At 46.5% G+C, this 17,386-nt stretch overlaps 8 protein-coding genes across 8 annotated transcripts; 3 read left to right on the top strand and 5 right to left on the bottom strand.

Annotated features, from left to right (window-relative positions):
* Positions 1-444: 444 nt before the first annotated feature.
* On the top strand, positions 445-2,263 carry MCYG_03696 (conserved hypothetical protein; the record flags this gene model as incomplete). Its single annotated transcript, XM_002848144.1, has 2 exons — positions 445-585; positions 638-2,263. The coding sequence occupies 2 exons, from the start codon at positions 445-447 to the stop codon at positions 2,261-2,263; spliced, it is 1,767 nt and encodes a 588-aa protein (XP_002848190.1).
* Positions 2,264-2,446: 183 nt separating this feature from the next.
* MCYG_03695 (conserved hypothetical protein) lies at positions 2,447-3,127 on the bottom strand (the record flags this gene model as incomplete). The annotated part of the gene is made up of 2 exons (XM_002848143.1): positions 2,447-2,621; positions 2,742-3,127. The coding sequence occupies 2 exons, from the start codon at positions 3,125-3,127 to the stop codon at positions 2,447-2,449; spliced, it is 561 nt and encodes a 186-aa protein (XP_002848189.1).
* A 523-nt stretch (positions 3,128-3,650) lies between these two features.
* On the top strand, positions 3,651-4,974 carry MCYG_03694 (mitochondrial 37S ribosomal protein MRPS5; the record flags this gene model as incomplete). Its single annotated transcript, XM_002848142.1, has 2 exons — positions 3,651-4,691; positions 4,757-4,974. The coding sequence occupies 2 exons, from the start codon at positions 3,695-3,697 to the stop codon at positions 4,972-4,974; spliced, it is 1,215 nt and encodes a 404-aa protein (XP_002848188.1).
* A 215-nt stretch (positions 4,975-5,189) lies between these two features.
* Positions 5,190-5,826, bottom strand: MCYG_03693 (conserved hypothetical protein; the record flags this gene model as incomplete). The annotated part of the gene is made up of 4 exons (XM_002848141.1): positions 5,190-5,235; positions 5,281-5,459; positions 5,514-5,705; positions 5,749-5,826. 4 exons carry the CDS (start codon positions 5,824-5,826, stop codon positions 5,190-5,192), a joined length of 495 nt encoding a protein of 164 aa, XP_002848187.1.
* Positions 5,827-5,884: 58 nt separating this feature from the next.
* Positions 5,885-8,783, top strand: MCYG_03692 (serine/threonine-protein kinase nrc-2; the record flags this gene model as incomplete). The annotated part of the gene is made up of 6 exons (XM_002848140.1): positions 5,885-5,934; positions 6,582-7,495; positions 7,550-7,723; positions 7,776-7,901; positions 7,953-8,334; positions 8,402-8,783. 6 exons carry the CDS (start codon positions 5,885-5,887, stop codon positions 8,781-8,783), a joined length of 2,028 nt encoding a protein of 675 aa, XP_002848186.1.
* Positions 8,784-9,327: 544 nt separating this feature from the next.
* Positions 9,328-9,843, bottom strand: MCYG_03691 (conserved hypothetical protein; the record flags this gene model as incomplete). The annotated part of the gene is made up of 1 exon (XM_002848139.1): positions 9,328-9,843. One exon carries the CDS (start codon positions 9,791-9,793, stop codon positions 9,383-9,385), a length of 411 nt encoding a protein of 136 aa, XP_002848185.1.
* Positions 9,844-10,507: 664 nt separating this feature from the next.
* Positions 10,508-12,407, bottom strand: MCYG_03690 (drug resistance protein; the record flags this gene model as incomplete). Its single annotated transcript, XM_002848138.1, has 3 exons — positions 10,508-11,147; positions 11,212-11,991; positions 12,229-12,407. The coding sequence occupies 3 exons, from the start codon at positions 12,405-12,407 to the stop codon at positions 10,508-10,510; spliced, it is 1,599 nt and encodes a 532-aa protein (XP_002848184.1).
* A 1,395-nt stretch (positions 12,408-13,802) lies between these two features.
* On the bottom strand, positions 13,803-16,423 carry MCYG_03689 (conserved hypothetical protein; the record flags this gene model as incomplete). Its single annotated transcript, XM_002848137.1, has 3 exons — positions 13,803-16,021; positions 16,090-16,320; positions 16,396-16,423. The coding sequence occupies 3 exons, from the start codon at positions 16,421-16,423 to the stop codon at positions 13,803-13,805; spliced, it is 2,478 nt and encodes an 825-aa protein (XP_002848183.1).
* Positions 16,424-17,386: the final 963 nt, after the last annotated feature.

The raw sequence follows: 17,386 nt of genomic DNA, 5'->3' as shown, positions 1-17,386 counted from the left end.
ATGTTCCTGAGCGCTTAGTGATTGGATATCCGTTAACTATACGCAGTTTGGCGCTAGCCCCTACGGGGTAAAAAGAAAATAAGCTTATGGGGCTCAGATGAACATTTTGGAGGTAAAAAAACGCCTGGCTGCCTGGACTAAGTACTTGGTAGTTGCATCTAAGTCGTCACCAGGCATTGATAACCATAGAATCAAGGTGTTTACGCCCCTTTGCTAAACCGCAAAAGGCACCACCAGATATCTGTGCCATCAAGTTATTAGTCATTATCCTATCTTTTGCTACTATATTTAATGCGCGATCTATGAAATCCTCCCGTCTCATCTACAACTTTTATTCTCTAATTGTCTATCATCTATTCACGATCCAAAGAAAACCGCCAAATCATCTCAGATATTTCATCACGACTATAATTTGATATAGACCTTCTCGTCGGGTGCCTTGTCATGGATATACCCCTAGCAACTCGCCTTAGCCAACTCCAACAAGCTCTCCCAGCTATATATACAAAAATCGGTTATCATGAAATGTGGGGGGTTGACCTGGTCAAAGGAGACCCGAAACTCATTGAGACAATACTTACAAAGGTAAGACCCCTAAAGATACCTATGGATATTCGTCCTCACTGACTCTGAACAGTTCTTTATCAAGGCTTCTGCCCTACATGCCCTGATTATAGAGAGGACATGCATGTCCATCAAGGACACTCTGTCCTGGCGAAAAACAGTCAAACCATACCCCTTTCCTTTCAAGAAAATGCCAGAGCTCTCCAGTTTTGTGCACATTACTCTTTGTAAAGGCCATCACGTCATGTGGATTAAGCTCGACGAAGAAGCTCTGAAGAAATACAGGCTCCTGTTCGAGCCTTTAAGGTACTCAGGGAGCATATCAAATATAGTCATAGGACTTCTAGAGGCTCTAATGGTCGTTCTTCTTCAATCTACTTCTATATCTGGTGACTTGAAGGCTTCGTTCGTTGTCGACTGCCGTCCATCCAACTTACCGCCACTCCGGTTAGAAAAATTCGGCAGTTTTATCTTCAATGTGAGAGCTGCTCTACAGTCCATTCAACAGCATATCTCTTCATACTATCCTGGGATCCTCTCACGGTTTTATATCATCAACCCATTCCTAGAGGAGTTCTATAAATTGAAGTTGCCTGATGATGTTCTACAGAAAATATCTATACTTCAAAAAAAAAGCGAGCTAGCCAAGTACCTGGGGGATGGAATACCTGTTCAATATGGCGGCAGCGGCAGACCATTATCTGAGAATGACTGTCTCTCAACTCAGAAGCTTGTTGATGACCATTTTCTAACACATTCCAATCGAGGAACGATCCGGGACAACAATTTAACACAGCCAGAAGCACAAAAAGCGGACCCCGATAGCCCAAAACCTAAAGGAGTGCAAACACACTTCAGCTACTCAAAGATTGTTGGTTTTCCATCCACTATGTTAGACCCAAAGGACTTGGACGACTGGCCAGATCTCTGCCCCGGAAAAGGAGGTGCTAGAGTTGTTCATATCGACTCTGGAATGCTCGTCAAATACGGTCACGGCGTCCGACTAGCAGAAGCAGAAGCGATGCACTTAGTCGCTACATCTACAACAGTGGCTGTACCACGCCTTATTAGTGCATATATTCTGGACGACGTCTGCTACATTATCATGTCTTTTGAAGAAGGGAAGTTGTTAAGTTCCTTTTGGGAGCATGCGAATGAGGAGGAGCGCGAAAAGACTGTTTCAAGCCTGAAAGACTCTGTGAGGCAGATTCGGGATATCAAAGGCACATACATTGGAGGACTGGGCCAGACTTCGTGCAGAGATCCAATTTTCGATGCATGGTGGGGAGATAAGCCAATTGAATATGGCCCCTTCGAATCTGAATCTGCTTTCAATGAAGGAATTATCCAAGCTATGCGGAATAGATTTCCACCCAATCCACGCCCGATTGACCCTGAATCGCCTCGTCATGTTTCAGAATACATTAATCACCAGACAGTTAGGGGCTTGAAAGGCCATCAGATCGTCTTTACTCACGGTGACCTGCGCCCTGATAACATCATTGTCAAGCCAGACTGCAGTGTCGTTTTTATCGATTGGGGCCTCTCTGGATACCGGCCTGAATACTGGGAATACTACCGCGTCATGGTTACAATCCCTATTAAGGAATCTTGGGATTTGGTGGTAGAGAAATATATACCCCCCTATTACATTGAAACAGCAATCATGAGGCGCATTGCTGCAATTATGTGGAATTAATTATTATGATCTTCTCTTAAAGTTTACAAATTCCATTCACTCTTTGGATCCACATAATTTCAAGACAAATTCCTTTACCCATAATCAAATCTTGCATGGGAAAGAAAATATACAGCCTTCAGATAATAGATATATTTCAACAGATTTGACCTATAGTTAGACATTTATTTACCGAGATCATTGTTAGGGCTTGGTCTGGCTGAAAAAGGGGCTGGAGATGTAGAGACGCTGGGGATCACTGTCTTCAGGCATCAAAGAACTAGACCCAGCTTTTGAGTTGAAGAGAGATTCCAATTTCCCCTGTATGGCTGAATCCTCAGCCAGTCTCCCAATTCTTCTCTCCTCACGATCTGAAAACCTGGCATCAGGTACACCATTAAATGGAATTTGCCCAGGCCCATCAATCCACCGCTTCCCATCGTCTTTGCAACGTTGGTTCATTTGATCAGAGGTCAAATTGATCATATTTTGCTAGTACACCCCTTCCCTGTCTTGGAGAATGCCGTTCTGTTCTAGTTCCTTCACCGCTCCAGCAAGCCAATCTTGACAATTTCCCACGCCAACTTCAGGGATATTGGCGGCATTTTGGCCAAATTTCTCGAGTATTTTAGTAACTCTCTCTTTTTTGGAGGTTGACAGTCGGGCTAGCTCACATCGCCCACGTAAGACAGAATCCTCTAGCGGTTGAATTCGAGGGTCATAGATGTACTGGTCGTCTTGAGGACAGCGGATGTGATGCATTTCACAGGTGGAGGAGCCAAGTTCATACACAGCTAGGCCAACATGACACGGCCTGTCGCCAAGTGAGCGATCTCCGCGTCCGTAGATATTTGCGGAAATTCCATATGTTTGAGGTTGTTCCATGTTGTGTTAGACTATTCTTTGTCTTTGGTTCGTAATAACTTAAATGAAAGACGATGGATAGCCTTGAGTATAGAAGGTAGAGAGCTAAGGAATGAATAATTTCCTTTCACTTCATCAAAAGAAGGCAAGAATATATACCACAATGATAATTCTGTTGCCTTACGGCACAGAGTAATATGCCGCAATCATCCCAATTAGGCTGCATCACGGCGGCACAGAAGGGTCAAGGCCATCTAATCCACGTAATGTAATCTACATTATAGTTATTTAATGGCTGGCATAAATGGGATGTGAATATGATGGACTTAGAATTTGATGTTAATTACGAACTTATATAATGTCAAGGCTTCCAATTACTAATCCGGTAAAATAATATTCCTATGATTAGGTAAGAACTTTAATCTTATTTCGAGCTTCAAGAAGAAATTCTTTCAATCTTTCAATTGACTAGAAGATTTGATGCACTTTGAGCGACAAACCTCCTCCAATTCCCCCGGTGCACACCTTGCATCGAACTGACCGACGGACTCGATGCGGTAGCTGCTTTTACGAGCCCAATTCGCTACAATGAGCGTCACACGACCGGCGAGATGCCTTTTCTGTACCTTTTCGAAACCTAACCTCGTCCTCTATCCACGCCGGCAATTCCACTCCACCCCAATACCGTGTGCTCCCCGGAAACCTAAGCATCAAAATGTCAAGGCTTCGGATGTTGAAGGATGGTTAAAGCAAAATGTCGCAAAATCAAAGGCTTATTCTGAAGAAGAAAAGGCGCATATGAAGAAAGAATATTCGCCAGAACAAATCAAGGCCATTGAGGCCGGAGAGAAAGCCATTCCTGATGAGGATGTGGAAAAACAATTCACATTGAGAGATGACCCATGGGCACTGAAATATGTGGATGATTTTTCTACCATTGAACCCGTTGTTGACCACCACATTCGCGCTCCTATCACAAACAGTGATCCCAACTCCCGCTTGAAAACCGACGATGAATTGGCCGAAGACCTTGCCAAGTTCGTAAAGGACATGCCAGAAGAACCTTCAGTAGTGGATTTGATAAAATTTTTCGACAACACACGACTGACAGCCGGCAAGGCAGAGGCTGAGCTCAATCCCCACAGTTCACTCGTACCAGACCTTTTCGAATCAGGCGAAAACTTCACCAACATAGGTCGTCATGTAACTCCTCCGCCATTTCAGCTTGAGAAGCCTGCGCCTGAAGTCTCGGACTCGGTGAAAAGGCTGATGGCACTGACTGGCTATGATGCAAGCCACATTGATCGGATACAAACCAAGGTCCTTGTTTGTCACAGCGTTGTCAATCAAACTCGTCTTGGAAAGATCCAAAAAACCTACGTTCTTGCTATCGCAGGTAATAAAAATGGACTTCTTGGAATTGGTGAAGGCAAGTCAGAGGAAATGGATGCTGCCCGAGCCCAGGCTGAATATCGAGCCATTCGCAATATGCAGCCTGTTCCAAGATATGAGAGGCGAACAATATATGGAGATGTGAAAGCAAAGGTCGCAGGAACAGAGTTGGTACTGATGAATCGACCACCAGGTATGATTTTCTAAACCAACCACTACCTCTCCCTAGCATTTACTAACTTTTTTTTCTGACACAAGGATTTGGTCTTCGCTGCTCGCAACGTATCTGGGAAATGTGCCAACTTGCCGGAATCAAGGATCTGGCAGCCCGTGTTTCTCGCTCTAGAAACCCGATGAACTCGGCAAAGGCAGCCTACAAGGCATTGATGAGCCAGAAAAACCCCGATGACGTTGCTCGAGCTCTAGGGAAGAAGCTCGTCGATGTGAGAAAGGTGTACTACGCCGGAAGAGTCTGAAAGACCCATGTTTTGCCCATAGTGCCGAACTCCAGTCATTCGATATGCCTGATGTATTACTATAGGATAGGTTTGAGTGTATTTATATAATCTTAGAGTATTATGTTTTATTCCCTATACTCTAACCATTAACTCCACGACGAGTAAACTAGGTTCCAAACTCCAAACTCCGTCAATCCACTTGCCATGTCCTTGTACTTATGCGCCAATGCTTTTTATGCGTCCTCGTAGAAGTGAAGTAGAGACTCGTCTAAGCTTAGGCTGACCTAGGTAAGCGGCATCATCGTGATAAGCGGTAAAATAGACTAGTTGTCTCCAATATGGCCCTCATCCCCACCATTGTAGATTTGCTGTTGAAGAACGATGCTGTACACGCTCGCCTTGAGCAAGGTATAAACGGTAGCTGTTTTCCGCTCCAACACCCGCAGAGCATCGAGAGTATCAGAGGACGGCTGGACGGCGAGATCGTTGAGGGACGTAGAGAGCTATACACGATAGTCAGCTTCCGAAAAAGGAGCATATCTTCCCAGGCAGCCTACTTTGTTCATGTTCTCGAGCAGCTTCGAGTATTCATCCAGAACCTCTTGCTCTAACGGAGAGAGCAACGGATTATCGCGAATGAGGGGGTTAGAGAACCCGGCCTCAGATGTATCGTAGGAGTCCATCTTGTTGGCTATAAGATGGCGGGTCGAGATTTGTTCACTGGAGAAAGTCGAGTTGGGCGACAGCAGCTAACGTTACTTACATACGGTCACTTACAATCGTCTATATAACAATAATATTATCATCACTGTTCCTGGTGGGATTTTTCATCTTGACGATAATACGGCTGTTCTTATTCATTCTCATCATTCTGTTCTTCAGTTGTATATCAGCTAGATATCAATATGGACAGTCGGAGTATACAAGTATGAAGAACAATATCGACGAGAGCATCAACCGTACTATCTCGTCTCTCCGGTAGCTTCCATAGTTCCTACTAGCTCTGTCACTCTGTCGCCCTCCTCTCCGCTACTCTCCTCTCTCTGTTCTTATATCGACGTCTTGATAGAGTGTGAAATAGTTGAGTAAGCAAGCGTCACTGGATCCCCAAGCGCGGGTCAACTTTAACCTCAGATTCAAGTTGCTTCTTCGCCTTCTCGACTTTTTCCTACATCGAATCTTTCGTCAGCATCGTCAGCATTCCCTCTCTCCCCCCTGCCCCTTGGTTGGCACCCTCTCGTTTGCTGCAGACAGATGCCCTGCTCTCCCTCGTCGCAACTGCAAGCCTGTGGCCCGCTTGTTTCACCAGTGTCAATGCCAATGGTGCCGAGCCGCTGCCCCGTCACCTCTCTCTAAGCCGGCCTCCCTTCGCCCATTACCCTAGTTCGACTCCGAGTGTCACCCATCCTCTCCGTACTTCCACAGGACGGAAAAAGAAAAGAGGGAGCAACCGCTTCATACTGGCCAATTGTCTACTCTGCTACCATCTTACTCTCCCAGCTTTACATCATCCAACGCTCACTTCGAGGGCCCATTGCTTTTGGAGTGAAAAACAAGCATTTATAAGCGCTCCTGCCAGCCTCAATCGTTAACTGTCCTCTATATTCACTGCTTTGTCAGTGCAGAGCTGTCGGTATGACGCAGTTATTCAACTCCTCGACTCCAACAAATGCGAACTCGGAGAAACGGAATTTCCCCGGCATATCGTTAACAGGAAAGAAGCATGAAAAGCAAGAGAAACACTCAAACGACTCCTCTCACTTCCCTACAAAATTACGGAACTTCTTTCGAATAAACAGCTCGTCCTCCAATACTAGCTCTACCAGCCAAGGAGGAGCAGGACAGAACCCCCAGAATAAAAATTCCAACCTTGCTGTTCCAAAGCCAGAGTCCAAATTTCAATCCAGATTCCTTCCACATATCACCCGGAATCGATCTACTACCGTTGCCAGTGAAGGAAATCCTCTCGATGACGATGGTGTGTCGCCAACTGCCCATGCGAACCCTTATTTTGCGCACCAAGGATATCCTGCCTTGAGGCATCGAAATGACGATAGCGTGCCATCCACCCCACCAGACACTCCAGGTATACATATTGACGGAGCTCCTGGAGTAGACCAACCGACTGCTGCCAGCAAAGAGGAACTAGCAAGAAAGTTAAGGAGGGTTGCATCTGCACCAAATGCGCAGGGCTTATTTGCAAGTGGGAAGGCAGATGAACGGCCTAGAACGGCCGAGCTTGGGAAGGAGCCCTTGGTCGAACAAGCGGGCAGTACTGCAAAGTTAGGCTTCGTCGAACAGCCTTCATCTCAGAACCTCACAGTTCCCGATGCTGATACACTTGGGCCTATTCCACTTCCCGGTCAAATACGGAGTTCTGCTGGCTACAGACGAACGTATAGCTCAAATTCTATCAAAGTGCGCAACGTGGAGGTTGGTCCTGGCAGCTTTGATAAGATTAAGCTGATCGGAAAGGGAGATGTGGGCAAGGTATATTTGGTTAGGGAGAAGAAGTCCCAGAGGCTGTATGCCATGAAAGGTAACGTAACACCTACCCTCTAGGCCTTTTATCCTTTGCTAACATTACATGCAGTCTTGAGTAAGAAAGAGATGATCAAGAGGAACAAGATTAAACGTGCTCTCGCTGAACAGGAGATTCTTGCTACGAGTAATCACCCGTTCATAGTTACCCTGTACCATTCGTTCCAGTCAGAGGACCATCTGTATCTGTGCATGGAATACTGCAGTGGTGGTGAATTTTTCAGAGGTGCGTTTATCTGTTCTATTTAATCGCCAGGACGAGGCTAACAGGCTTGCAGCCCTCCAAACAAGACCAGGAAAATGCATTTCCGAAGATGATGCACGGTTCTACGCTGCTGAAGTAACGGCTGCACTTGAGTACCTTCATCTGATGGGTTTTATCTACCGTGATCTCAAACCAGAGAGTATGAGAACTTGTCCCTACCTCACTCAAACCGCTTATTAACATATAACAGACATCCTCCTCCACCAGTCCGGACATATCATGTTGTCAGATTTTGACCTGTCGAAACAATCTGGCCCTGGGGGTGCGCCAACTATGATCATTGGCCGCAACGGAACCTCCGCCAACTCGTTGCCTACAATTGATACGAAATCTTGTATTGCTGATTTCAGGACTAATTCTTTTGTCGGGACCGAAGAATACATTGCACCAGAAGTCATCAAAGGAAACGGACACACAAGTGCAGTAGATTGGTGGACATTAGGCATCCTCATTTACGAGATGCTTTACGGCACGACGCCATTCAAAGGCAAAAACAGAAATGCAACATTTGCAAACATCCTAAGAGACGAGGTTCCGTTTCCCGAACATGCTAATGCACAGCAGCTTTCTAAGTAAGTTATAACGTATTCCTTTTTCCCTCTCGTCACTCGATTTTGGTATTCTAATCACGTACCACAGCCTCTGTAAAGGGCTTATACGCAAGCTTCTCATCAAGGATGAATGCCGTCGCCTCGGCGCCCGCGCTGGCGCTTCTGACGTCAAGACTCATCCTTTCTTCAGACCTACCCAATGGGCTTTGATCAGACACATGAAACCTCCAATGATACCCCATCAAGGAAGAGCAATCGATACAGTCAACTTTAGGAACGTCAAGGAGAGCGCCAGTGTTGACATCGGCGGCTCAAGTAACTTGACAGGCGTCCCGATGGACTCAGGACTAGCAACACCTTCTGGAGAAATCGCTGATCCATTCGAAGATTTCAATAGTGTCACACTTCACCATGAAGGCGACTATCATGAAAACCATCTAATTGATGATAGCAATACCCAAAAGAGCTAATGCAGCCACTCTAGCTCTGTCTCTCTTTTACCACGTCATGTCATTACCCAACCACAGCCAGTATACGGCCAAGCTTTAAGCCACCAGATTCATATGGGCTTCTTCTCCTTTTTTTCATTTTGACACCAATATAGTCCCTGTCTGATAATCCTCGAGTCTGGCTCAGCGTTACCACAGCTACTATTTGTCACTGATGAGATGCATGTCTAAAAACAAAGTAACGCTAGTTGGCTCTTTCATTCTTATTTCCTTTTTCGCCCGGTTGCCCTAGTGTCCATGTTCCATGGTATGCGATTGCCTCTGGCATCGACGGGTGCAGACGCGGTGGCGTCTTCATATTGCATCAAGTGTATCATTTTTTCCCCTCTCCCTTTCGTCACTGCCTGATTTTACCCTTCTCGGATTGTCTACGCCTGCTCAAGTCATCGTATTATATATATATAGCATAGGCATGTTGTGTATGCAGGTGGTAGGGCGGATGTAAATCGTCATTGTTATTTGAAATATAACCACCCGTTTCATCTAGATATCATAGAAACTTTCATCAATCCAAATGAATATACAACCCTTTTCCCAAAATTCTCAACATATAGCCCATCCTAAACCGTCTTTGCTTTACCACCATCCAAGACACCCAGTGCCATCAGTCCCACAACCATGACTACGGGAGCATAACCCCAATGATTCCACTCTCCCGCACCATTAACTGCGCAAACGACGCCATCCGCAAAGGCCACGGCACCCACACCGAGCAAGATCCATCCCAGCGCCTTTCGTTCTCCAGTGAATGCAGCAGCAAAGATAGCTAAGCCCATGAACACGTCTCTCACTCCATAGATGGCCATTAAACTGTTAAATAGGATCTTCTCCGGGCCAGCAGTTGGTGGAGCAAGTTCAAAGAAGGACACGCCGTGTTCAGGACGCACGATCGCATTGATGCCGAACCCAATACACATTGCTGCGAAGAGATTGGCAATAATTAGGATTGGGTATGAGTTGGAGATAGCCATGGTGTCTAGTATCAATTAACTGATTGTATATCTAGGAGAATTAGTGGTTGTTGTTGATTTGACATTGGTTGGACTTCTTACCTATTCGATCTCGAAACTACAACTTTTAAAGGATTAATTGGTTTGTAGATAAAGAGGTGCAGAAAATTATTGCTTCAACTAGATATCTGACTGTTTATTTATACAAGTTCCTGGTATCCGGATTCAGTCTAGTAACTAGGCAGCCAGCGGACTAGGAATCCTTCACGCAATCCTTCTCCAGGGTATCCCTGAAAGGGTTCGACGGTTACTGCTTGGCGTGTGAACTACCACATTTACAAGACCAAGTTTGACTTGCACTTAAAGCGAGTATTTTTATATTACTACATAAATGGTAGCTATATTTCAGGATACTAGTCATGCTCATTTTCTATTTCCCCTCCAGTATATAACCAACACCATTCCCGTTTTCGGATCAATCTCATTTTTGTGCATGGTAAGGCTGGCTTTATTAAGGAATCGCAGCTAGTTGGCATATTAAACATGTTCCCAGCTGCGGCGAAGAGGGGGTCCCAGGTAAGTATTTCTGATCTGGGAATACTAGTCGCATCTACCTTTGTAGGCTGGCCTGAAGGGTGACGTGCAGAGTTTCCTTTGCTCTTTAGAAAGCATCTTTTAATCAGATATGCTTTTTTCTTCTGGTAAATAGAGACAACCGAATACTCCTGTTCGGTTTTATGACGGGGCTGAACTGCAAGACTGAGGTTCTTTAGAATGGTTTATTTTATGATCTTGATGGGATGCTTCCTGAGGTTCTGGTTGCCTCTGGCTTAATTCGTGCTGCCTTTTCTTTTCATCGACGGTCAAATCACTTGCTGCCGGGTTGACTCTGACAAAGAGTACAATAATCAGGAGCGCAACACTGGCACACGCAGTATTGAACCAAAAGACAACGCGGTAACTCTGCTTTCTTCCCTGGTCCAAAGTTGCTACCTGAGCAACGTCCGCGAACCCAAGAAGCACTGCAATACTCAGGAAGAGGACGGAGTTTATCAGGGCACCGGCTAATCCTTGCCTATGTTTCGGCTGGCTTGTCGTTATGAAGATGTTGGTGATGTTGAATGTGACATCGATGCCAAGAGTGGCACCGATCATTGCTGGGAAGGCGTATGCCCAGTAACTCGCACCGTCGGGCATTATTGCGAAAAGGAGACCGGCCATTATCCAACCGATGCCGGATATGATAAGGAGGACAGTGCCAGAGACCAAGTGGAGACAGAATCCGACCATTATGGGGAAAGCAAAGCCGCCTACCACCATCGGAGTACACCAAGCGACAACCTGAAGAGATGTGGCGCCCATGATGTGTACCATGCTAGGAGGAAAAATGTTAGCAAGGGGCGCCGAATGACGAACGCTTCAATGAGGCGAGAACATACTATAGAGTCCCATAGAGCAAGAATACCCCCAGACATCCATAAAAGAATAGCAGTGCGACCACCATGGCCTTCATATAGGGTGCGTCGAACAAGTCGAACGGCAGCAAGGGACACTCGGCGACCCAACCTTCCACATAGACCGCTCCAGCCAAAAACACACATCCAAGGATGAAACAGACGTAAACGTACGGTGTCCTCCATCCCTGAGAGGCGTGTGCGCTATCCGTAATCGCAAAGACAGAGAGCGTCAGACCAACAACGATAAGTACTGAACCCAGATAATCCATCTGGACGCCTTGTTTGCGCCTCTCGGCAGCATCCGACGGGATAAAGAAGAAGGAACTGGCGGTAGTAATAGCCGCAAGGATGGCTCCAATACGAAAATACCACTGCCAGGCGAGGTACTGGGCAGCCAGCCCTGAGCAGAAAATCCCGATAAAGAACCCAAAAACAGCACAGGTTCCGTAGAGACTAAATACCAGGTTCTTGCGAGGGCCGGGACGGTACACCGTTGACAACAGCATCATGCCGGAGGGTAGGTAGGCAGCGGGACCGAGCCCTTGCAATGCTCGACATAGAATGAGCATGATGCGGTTTTTCGAGAGGCTGGCGATGACCGACCAGATGCACAGCCATCCCATGCCGCCCACATACATGTAGTAGCCTCCAACCATGTCTGCCAGACGGCCAGAGATAAGGAGAGTGGAGGATACTACTAGCGGGAATGCACTAGCCGGCCACACGGCAGAAGCATCAGGAATATTGAATTCGTCTACCAGCCTCGGTATTATGACGTTAAACCCAGAAATGAAATATTCCTTTGTACCCTCGTCAGTTCATAGTTCATGATGGTAAATAAGAGGGGAATAGGACAATGATCGTACCGTCAGCACCTGGGACATTACGATGGAGAAACAAAAGGCAGCCTCTGACGCGAAGTTTTTGAATACCGGTGGCCGCTGTCTGCCCAGCCGTTCTATGTCAGCGTCCGGATCAATTGCGCCTTCAGCATCATACTCCATAGAAGAGCTTGGTGCTTGCTGTGTATACGTCGAGGAGACGCGGCGAAGTGATGTTGTAACTGATCTTGCTCGTGTTGTTTCTTCGTCTGTCTGAACGTCGTTGGATATATCTGAGTCTTCCTTTGCCCAGAACCGCCAGCGGACCGGCCGTCTTTGGCCTGATATCTGGTCCATCGTATCTTTCTTCCAAATGCACAATATATATACAAATATATATATATATATGCTCGCCTTACCGATGCATCTAGAAAGTCTCTCCGTTCTCAATCGTATGCAGAGAAGTGTGACGGAGAGGGTACGCAGTATGCGGCAGCGAACTCTCAAGTATCAAAGCCGTCTCATCTCCTCCGCTGCCAGAGGCCGTTGCAGCTATGGCCTAAAAGGGTAAGTATACACGGATATATCAAGGACAGAAAAACGCCTGGACTTCATGCAATATAAATAGCCTTTTTATGTTTAAAAAAAGTAACAGGATGCAGATAGAGTAAGAAAAGCCCCTCTTAATCATCGTAAGAAGGGAAAAGCTAAGAAACGCGAAAGGTCCTCAAGCCTGCGGCGAACAGGCAAGCGAAAGGAAAAATACGTGCTTGGTGGGAACGTAAAAAAGAAAAGGCGCTGGCGAGAGAGCCGATATTCAAGTCAATCTCCGCTGCATGTGGAGAGGCGGGAAAGAAGCGTGACATCTGGTGCGGGAGGCCTGAGAACAAATAGTTATGGAGTCTACCTTGACATAGTAACTTGTCGATGTGACGCAAGAGAGGCCCTGTAGCCGCCTTGTTCCCGCAGCCATCGTTTCCCTGCATGGCCCCCTTGACGCCTCTTTTTTCTTTCTTTCGCGCGCTAGGTGAGATGAACTGTTGGCTATCGCGTGTGTATCATCCAGTTTCTCGTCCTTCTCATCCTTCTCGCCTTCATCTTCTTCTTCTTCTTCTTGTATAGAAAAAACGGGGGCAAAATGATTAGATGCGGTTGGCCTTTCTCGATTCGGAATCCACGTGACGACTTCGGTTACGGCGTTTAGTTCTTCCGTTTATGCTTACATAATTAGAACCAACATCGAACGTTCGAAAAGAGCAAGCAAAATGCAACAACATCAGGGATAAAACTAGATAGAAGAAAGGCTAAACAAGGGGTGGAAACGATGCTTGTGTCTAACACGGGAGGCTCCGGAGGAGTCCACGATACGCTGTTATGGTTGGTTGAATGATAATATTTTATTTGAGTCCACTATCTGTTGGCTTATGTCACCGGCAGGACGGTGATCACGTCCGCCCCTTGGCTTTGTCTGTTATCAATGCGGAAATAAAGAGAGAAACCGATAATCAAAGAAGAAAAAGAGACGGAATAAGATATATGCAACTTCGAGGCTAAGGCCCATCGTCGGGCAGGGATTCGTCACATCGTCATGTCATCAACTATGAACTGCTATCAACTTGTAACGCAAAGCAACTGATGGAGACAGTGGGGATAAATTAAAGAAGAAGAAGAAGAAGAAGAAGAAGAAGAAGAAGAAGAAGAAAAGGAAGACAGCTCGATGAAGGGGAGCAAATATGATGATGACCAACCTGGTCAGCCGAGTGCCCGTCGATCACTCTCTCTCCGATATTTGTCAAGGGCTGCAGAGTCCTCATCCCGGAGAAGTTTGAAGAACCTGCGCACGTCCATCGGATTGGGATTTGGTCTGCTACGAAGCAAGTCCGCCCATGCATTCTCGGTATTGGTTGACTTTGCATCCTCTGCTTTGTCGTTCTTGTTTGGTTCCGCCTGGCTGGCTCGGCCAGGGCCCTGGCTCCCTTCCACGTCCCCGCCTCCATCGAAGGGTGGTAAATACCCATGAGCGTTGACCTTTTGTTCGATTGCCAATGTCTCCACTTTTCTAGAGTCGTGTTTTCGACAGTGCTGCCCGCAGGGTGTGAAAGAGAGCGGGCTCTGCTGCAGCTTACCCAATTTCTTGAAAGGCGCCTGCTCCTTCAAAGACTCAGTGGCGCTGGGGCCTCGGGCAGGTGTAGGGGTTTGCGTGACGGCCGCTTGTCTTGATTTGGGGTCGACAATCTCGAGTCGAGCGCTTGGCCGTCCGCGAGGCACCTCAACTCTAGAACCAACCAAATCGGGCTTGCGGCCTCTGTTTGCCCCTATGCGGGTGATGTGTGCTGTAACCTTGGCTAATTCCTGGAAAAGAAGCCCCAAGGGTTCGTTACGCTTCGCAGCCAACTCAATTTTTTGGTAAATGGCTCTCAGCTCGGGAGGCACACACGTGTTGATTGGTTCAGCTACCATCTGTCCGGTTGGTGAGGTTATGATTCTCATGTCATCGTCATCGTCATCGTCAGCGAGTTTCTCAAAGATGCTCATGGGATTCAATCCTGGTGTCGTCCAATTATTCGAGCCTCCAGTTACTGGTAGATTTGACAGGTATCCATTATCGCAGTATGGTTCTGGAGACAGATATGGAGATTCGTTTGTTTGAATAGGAGACATGAAGCCGTGCGCGTCGCTCATGCTGAATGAACTTCCGCCAGTGTTGGATAACCCAGGTTGGTAATATCCACCTTGAGAATTTATATTTGGAGTACATGGTGCAGCGGCGAGGAAATCGTGGGTACCTGCATTTGGGAATTTCGAATGGGCTTTCGCCGTCATTGCTAGCTCATTGCTAGCACCGGATCGGAGTATTGTCTCTAGATTCTCTTTGAGAACCCTGGCTGCGTCCAGCTTCGTGACCAGCTCCATTCGTTGGATAACGAGGATTTTCTTGCTGGCTGGATCAATATCCCAAGTGTGCACGGCCATGTAACGATCCAAGTTCGATAATTGCGTGGAGACTGTTTCAAATTCCTGGATAGCGTTCTCAAACATATTGCTCAGACTGCGAGTATCAGTGGCTGGAGCTATGGTCTGTGCTATATTTACCCCTGGGGTCATAGGACCAACATAAGGGTTAATGGCGCCTTGAAGCTGATACAACTGCGCTAGATTTAACATCCCCAGTCCTGGCGGTGTCGGATATGGCCCAATGTTACACACTGGGCTCATAAACTGAGCCTGGGAGGCTCCCTGAGCTTGGTCTGAAGCAGGCACGGAAATGCCAGATTGAGAGTAGTACTGTTGAAGATTGGGGAATGGAAACCCAGTTTGATCTGCCTGGCCTTGTGATATCGATATCCCATCCATCCCTTGATTCCCTAAGTTCGGAATGAAGTTCAGGCCGCCTGCCTGACCGGGTGTCGTGGGGTTAGCGGTAACAGATGCACTTATTACAGGTGTCCGATATTGAGCAGTCCCTGCCGTGTTTGTTTCCTTACTAATTTGACTGATAACGGAATCCCGCCGTCTACCGGTTTCCGATCGACCATTGCCATCTGCTATCGTTCGAGTGCGGTATCGTCTCAGGGTCCCACTGTCGGGCTTCGGCTCGTCTTCCTTGGTGGATTTAATGGAGTGAGAGGGATCCATGTTTTGTCGATTTGCTGGCTCTTCCGCTTTCGCAACCAGTGTGGACTCTGATGTGGGACTAGTACGTATGGTCATTGGAACTATGCGGCCACCAGCTGTAACTCTGTGATGTTTTGGTGAAGCATGCTCCTTTAAAAATCGAGCGAACCCTTCGTTTGTCTGAGCTGTGTTTCCCTCAGGTGCATTCTTTGGCTGACGAGTTGGAAATTGGACAAATGTTGACTGGGATGTGTGATAGCTTGCCTCCGAGTCCATTGACATGTTAGTTGATGTCCGAGTATGATTGATTGATTTTTCTCTCAATACATAGGAGCCAGAACCCAGTGATCTCCGTCCTATAAACCACCAGAGTCAGCATATTTGTCAACCCTCCAAGGGTATTGAAAAATGATACCCCACTTACCGCTGCCATAGAGGCTGCTGACATTCAGCCGTTTTGGGCCATCCGTTTTCCCCAGCTGCTTCCCGATATTCAACAATGTTTCAATGTCATATTTCCTAGGTTTAGGCTTTGTGGTACTAGAAGGCGATAGACTGCCTTTCTCCGTCTCCAAATCTTCATATACCTGAAGACAAAGTTTTTCTTTTCCGTCATTACCAGTATTCATTGTTTCTCGAAAGATTGCCGATGAGCCTAGGAAAACATCAAACCAAGTTAAAATGACTACTATACCCTGACTGGCAATTAAAGGGAGGTGTGATTGCTTACCTGGCCTCTGCGCTAGAGCTGCCGCCATAGCTTTTGAGCTTTTTAGACTCGTAACGCCACACTCTGCTGATTTCAGGGTACGACAACCAAGTAGCATTCAATCTCCGGCTGTTTTCGTGCCGTAGTTGTAAGAGAAAACGAAATAGATACCCGTCCGTCCCTAAAGCCAGTCACCTTTTACTTTCCTTCGCACTTAGCGTCTCCGTCAAAGCAGTTTCGGCACCTTCTGGTGTCAGAGATCTCTAGACTCGGCTCTGGTAGAAGTGAGTCCTTGGTGGACAAGTTGATGTTCTCCCCTATATCCCCTGATATAGGGCTTCAGACCCTTCGAAATACAGGTGATGACGTTCCTTAAATATCGCCCCTTAATTGGCACAGAATCGATAACGAGAAGGCTTGGAGCAAATGAGAGGATAAGAGATCCTTTCCAGCAGCTCAGTTTAGGTAAAAGAGGCACTCTCAGACCGGTGGATGAAGCTAGAAGAAGCGGTTTTCTCTCTCATATAAAAGACAGTCTTTGCAGTGTGGAAGGAGGAAGAGAGAAGCAGAGAATCAGAGAATCAGAAGGAAGAGACACAGAAAATATAGAACGGAAAGAAGTGAGATGGAAGCAAAGGAAGAAAATGAAGAAGGAAGCAATAATATATGTTTTACAATGTTCAGTAATAAGAGGTTGCTTGTCTTTCTCTAGGTGTTTTTGTTGTTGTTGTTCCTTGGGGAGTTATTGTCGGTGCGGCAACAACACCTTCTCTCTATTCACACTAAATACTAGGAAGGGTAGTAACAACACCCATTCATATTCTCTATTCAAGGGGGGAGTTATTGATAGTGAATAAGATTATATATATGGAGTCTCATCGATGCTAGATAACAATAGTGAACAATAGTGTTTCAACTCTGACCTAAAAACTATCCCTTTGCCATATTCTGAATTTTATTTAAAGAAAGCAGTAAAAGAAGACTCATACATAATTTAAATACTCCCATACAG

The sequence above is a fragment of the Microsporum canis genome, genomic scaffold (genome assembly GCF_000151145.1).
Source record: "Microsporum canis CBS 113480 supercont1.3 genomic scaffold, whole genome shotgun sequence".
NCBI lineage: Eukaryota > Fungi > Ascomycota > Eurotiomycetes > Onygenales > Arthrodermataceae > Microsporum > Microsporum canis.
The sequence above is the reverse complement of the archived record's forward strand: the minus strand, read 5'-3'. Positions and strand labels throughout refer to the sequence as shown.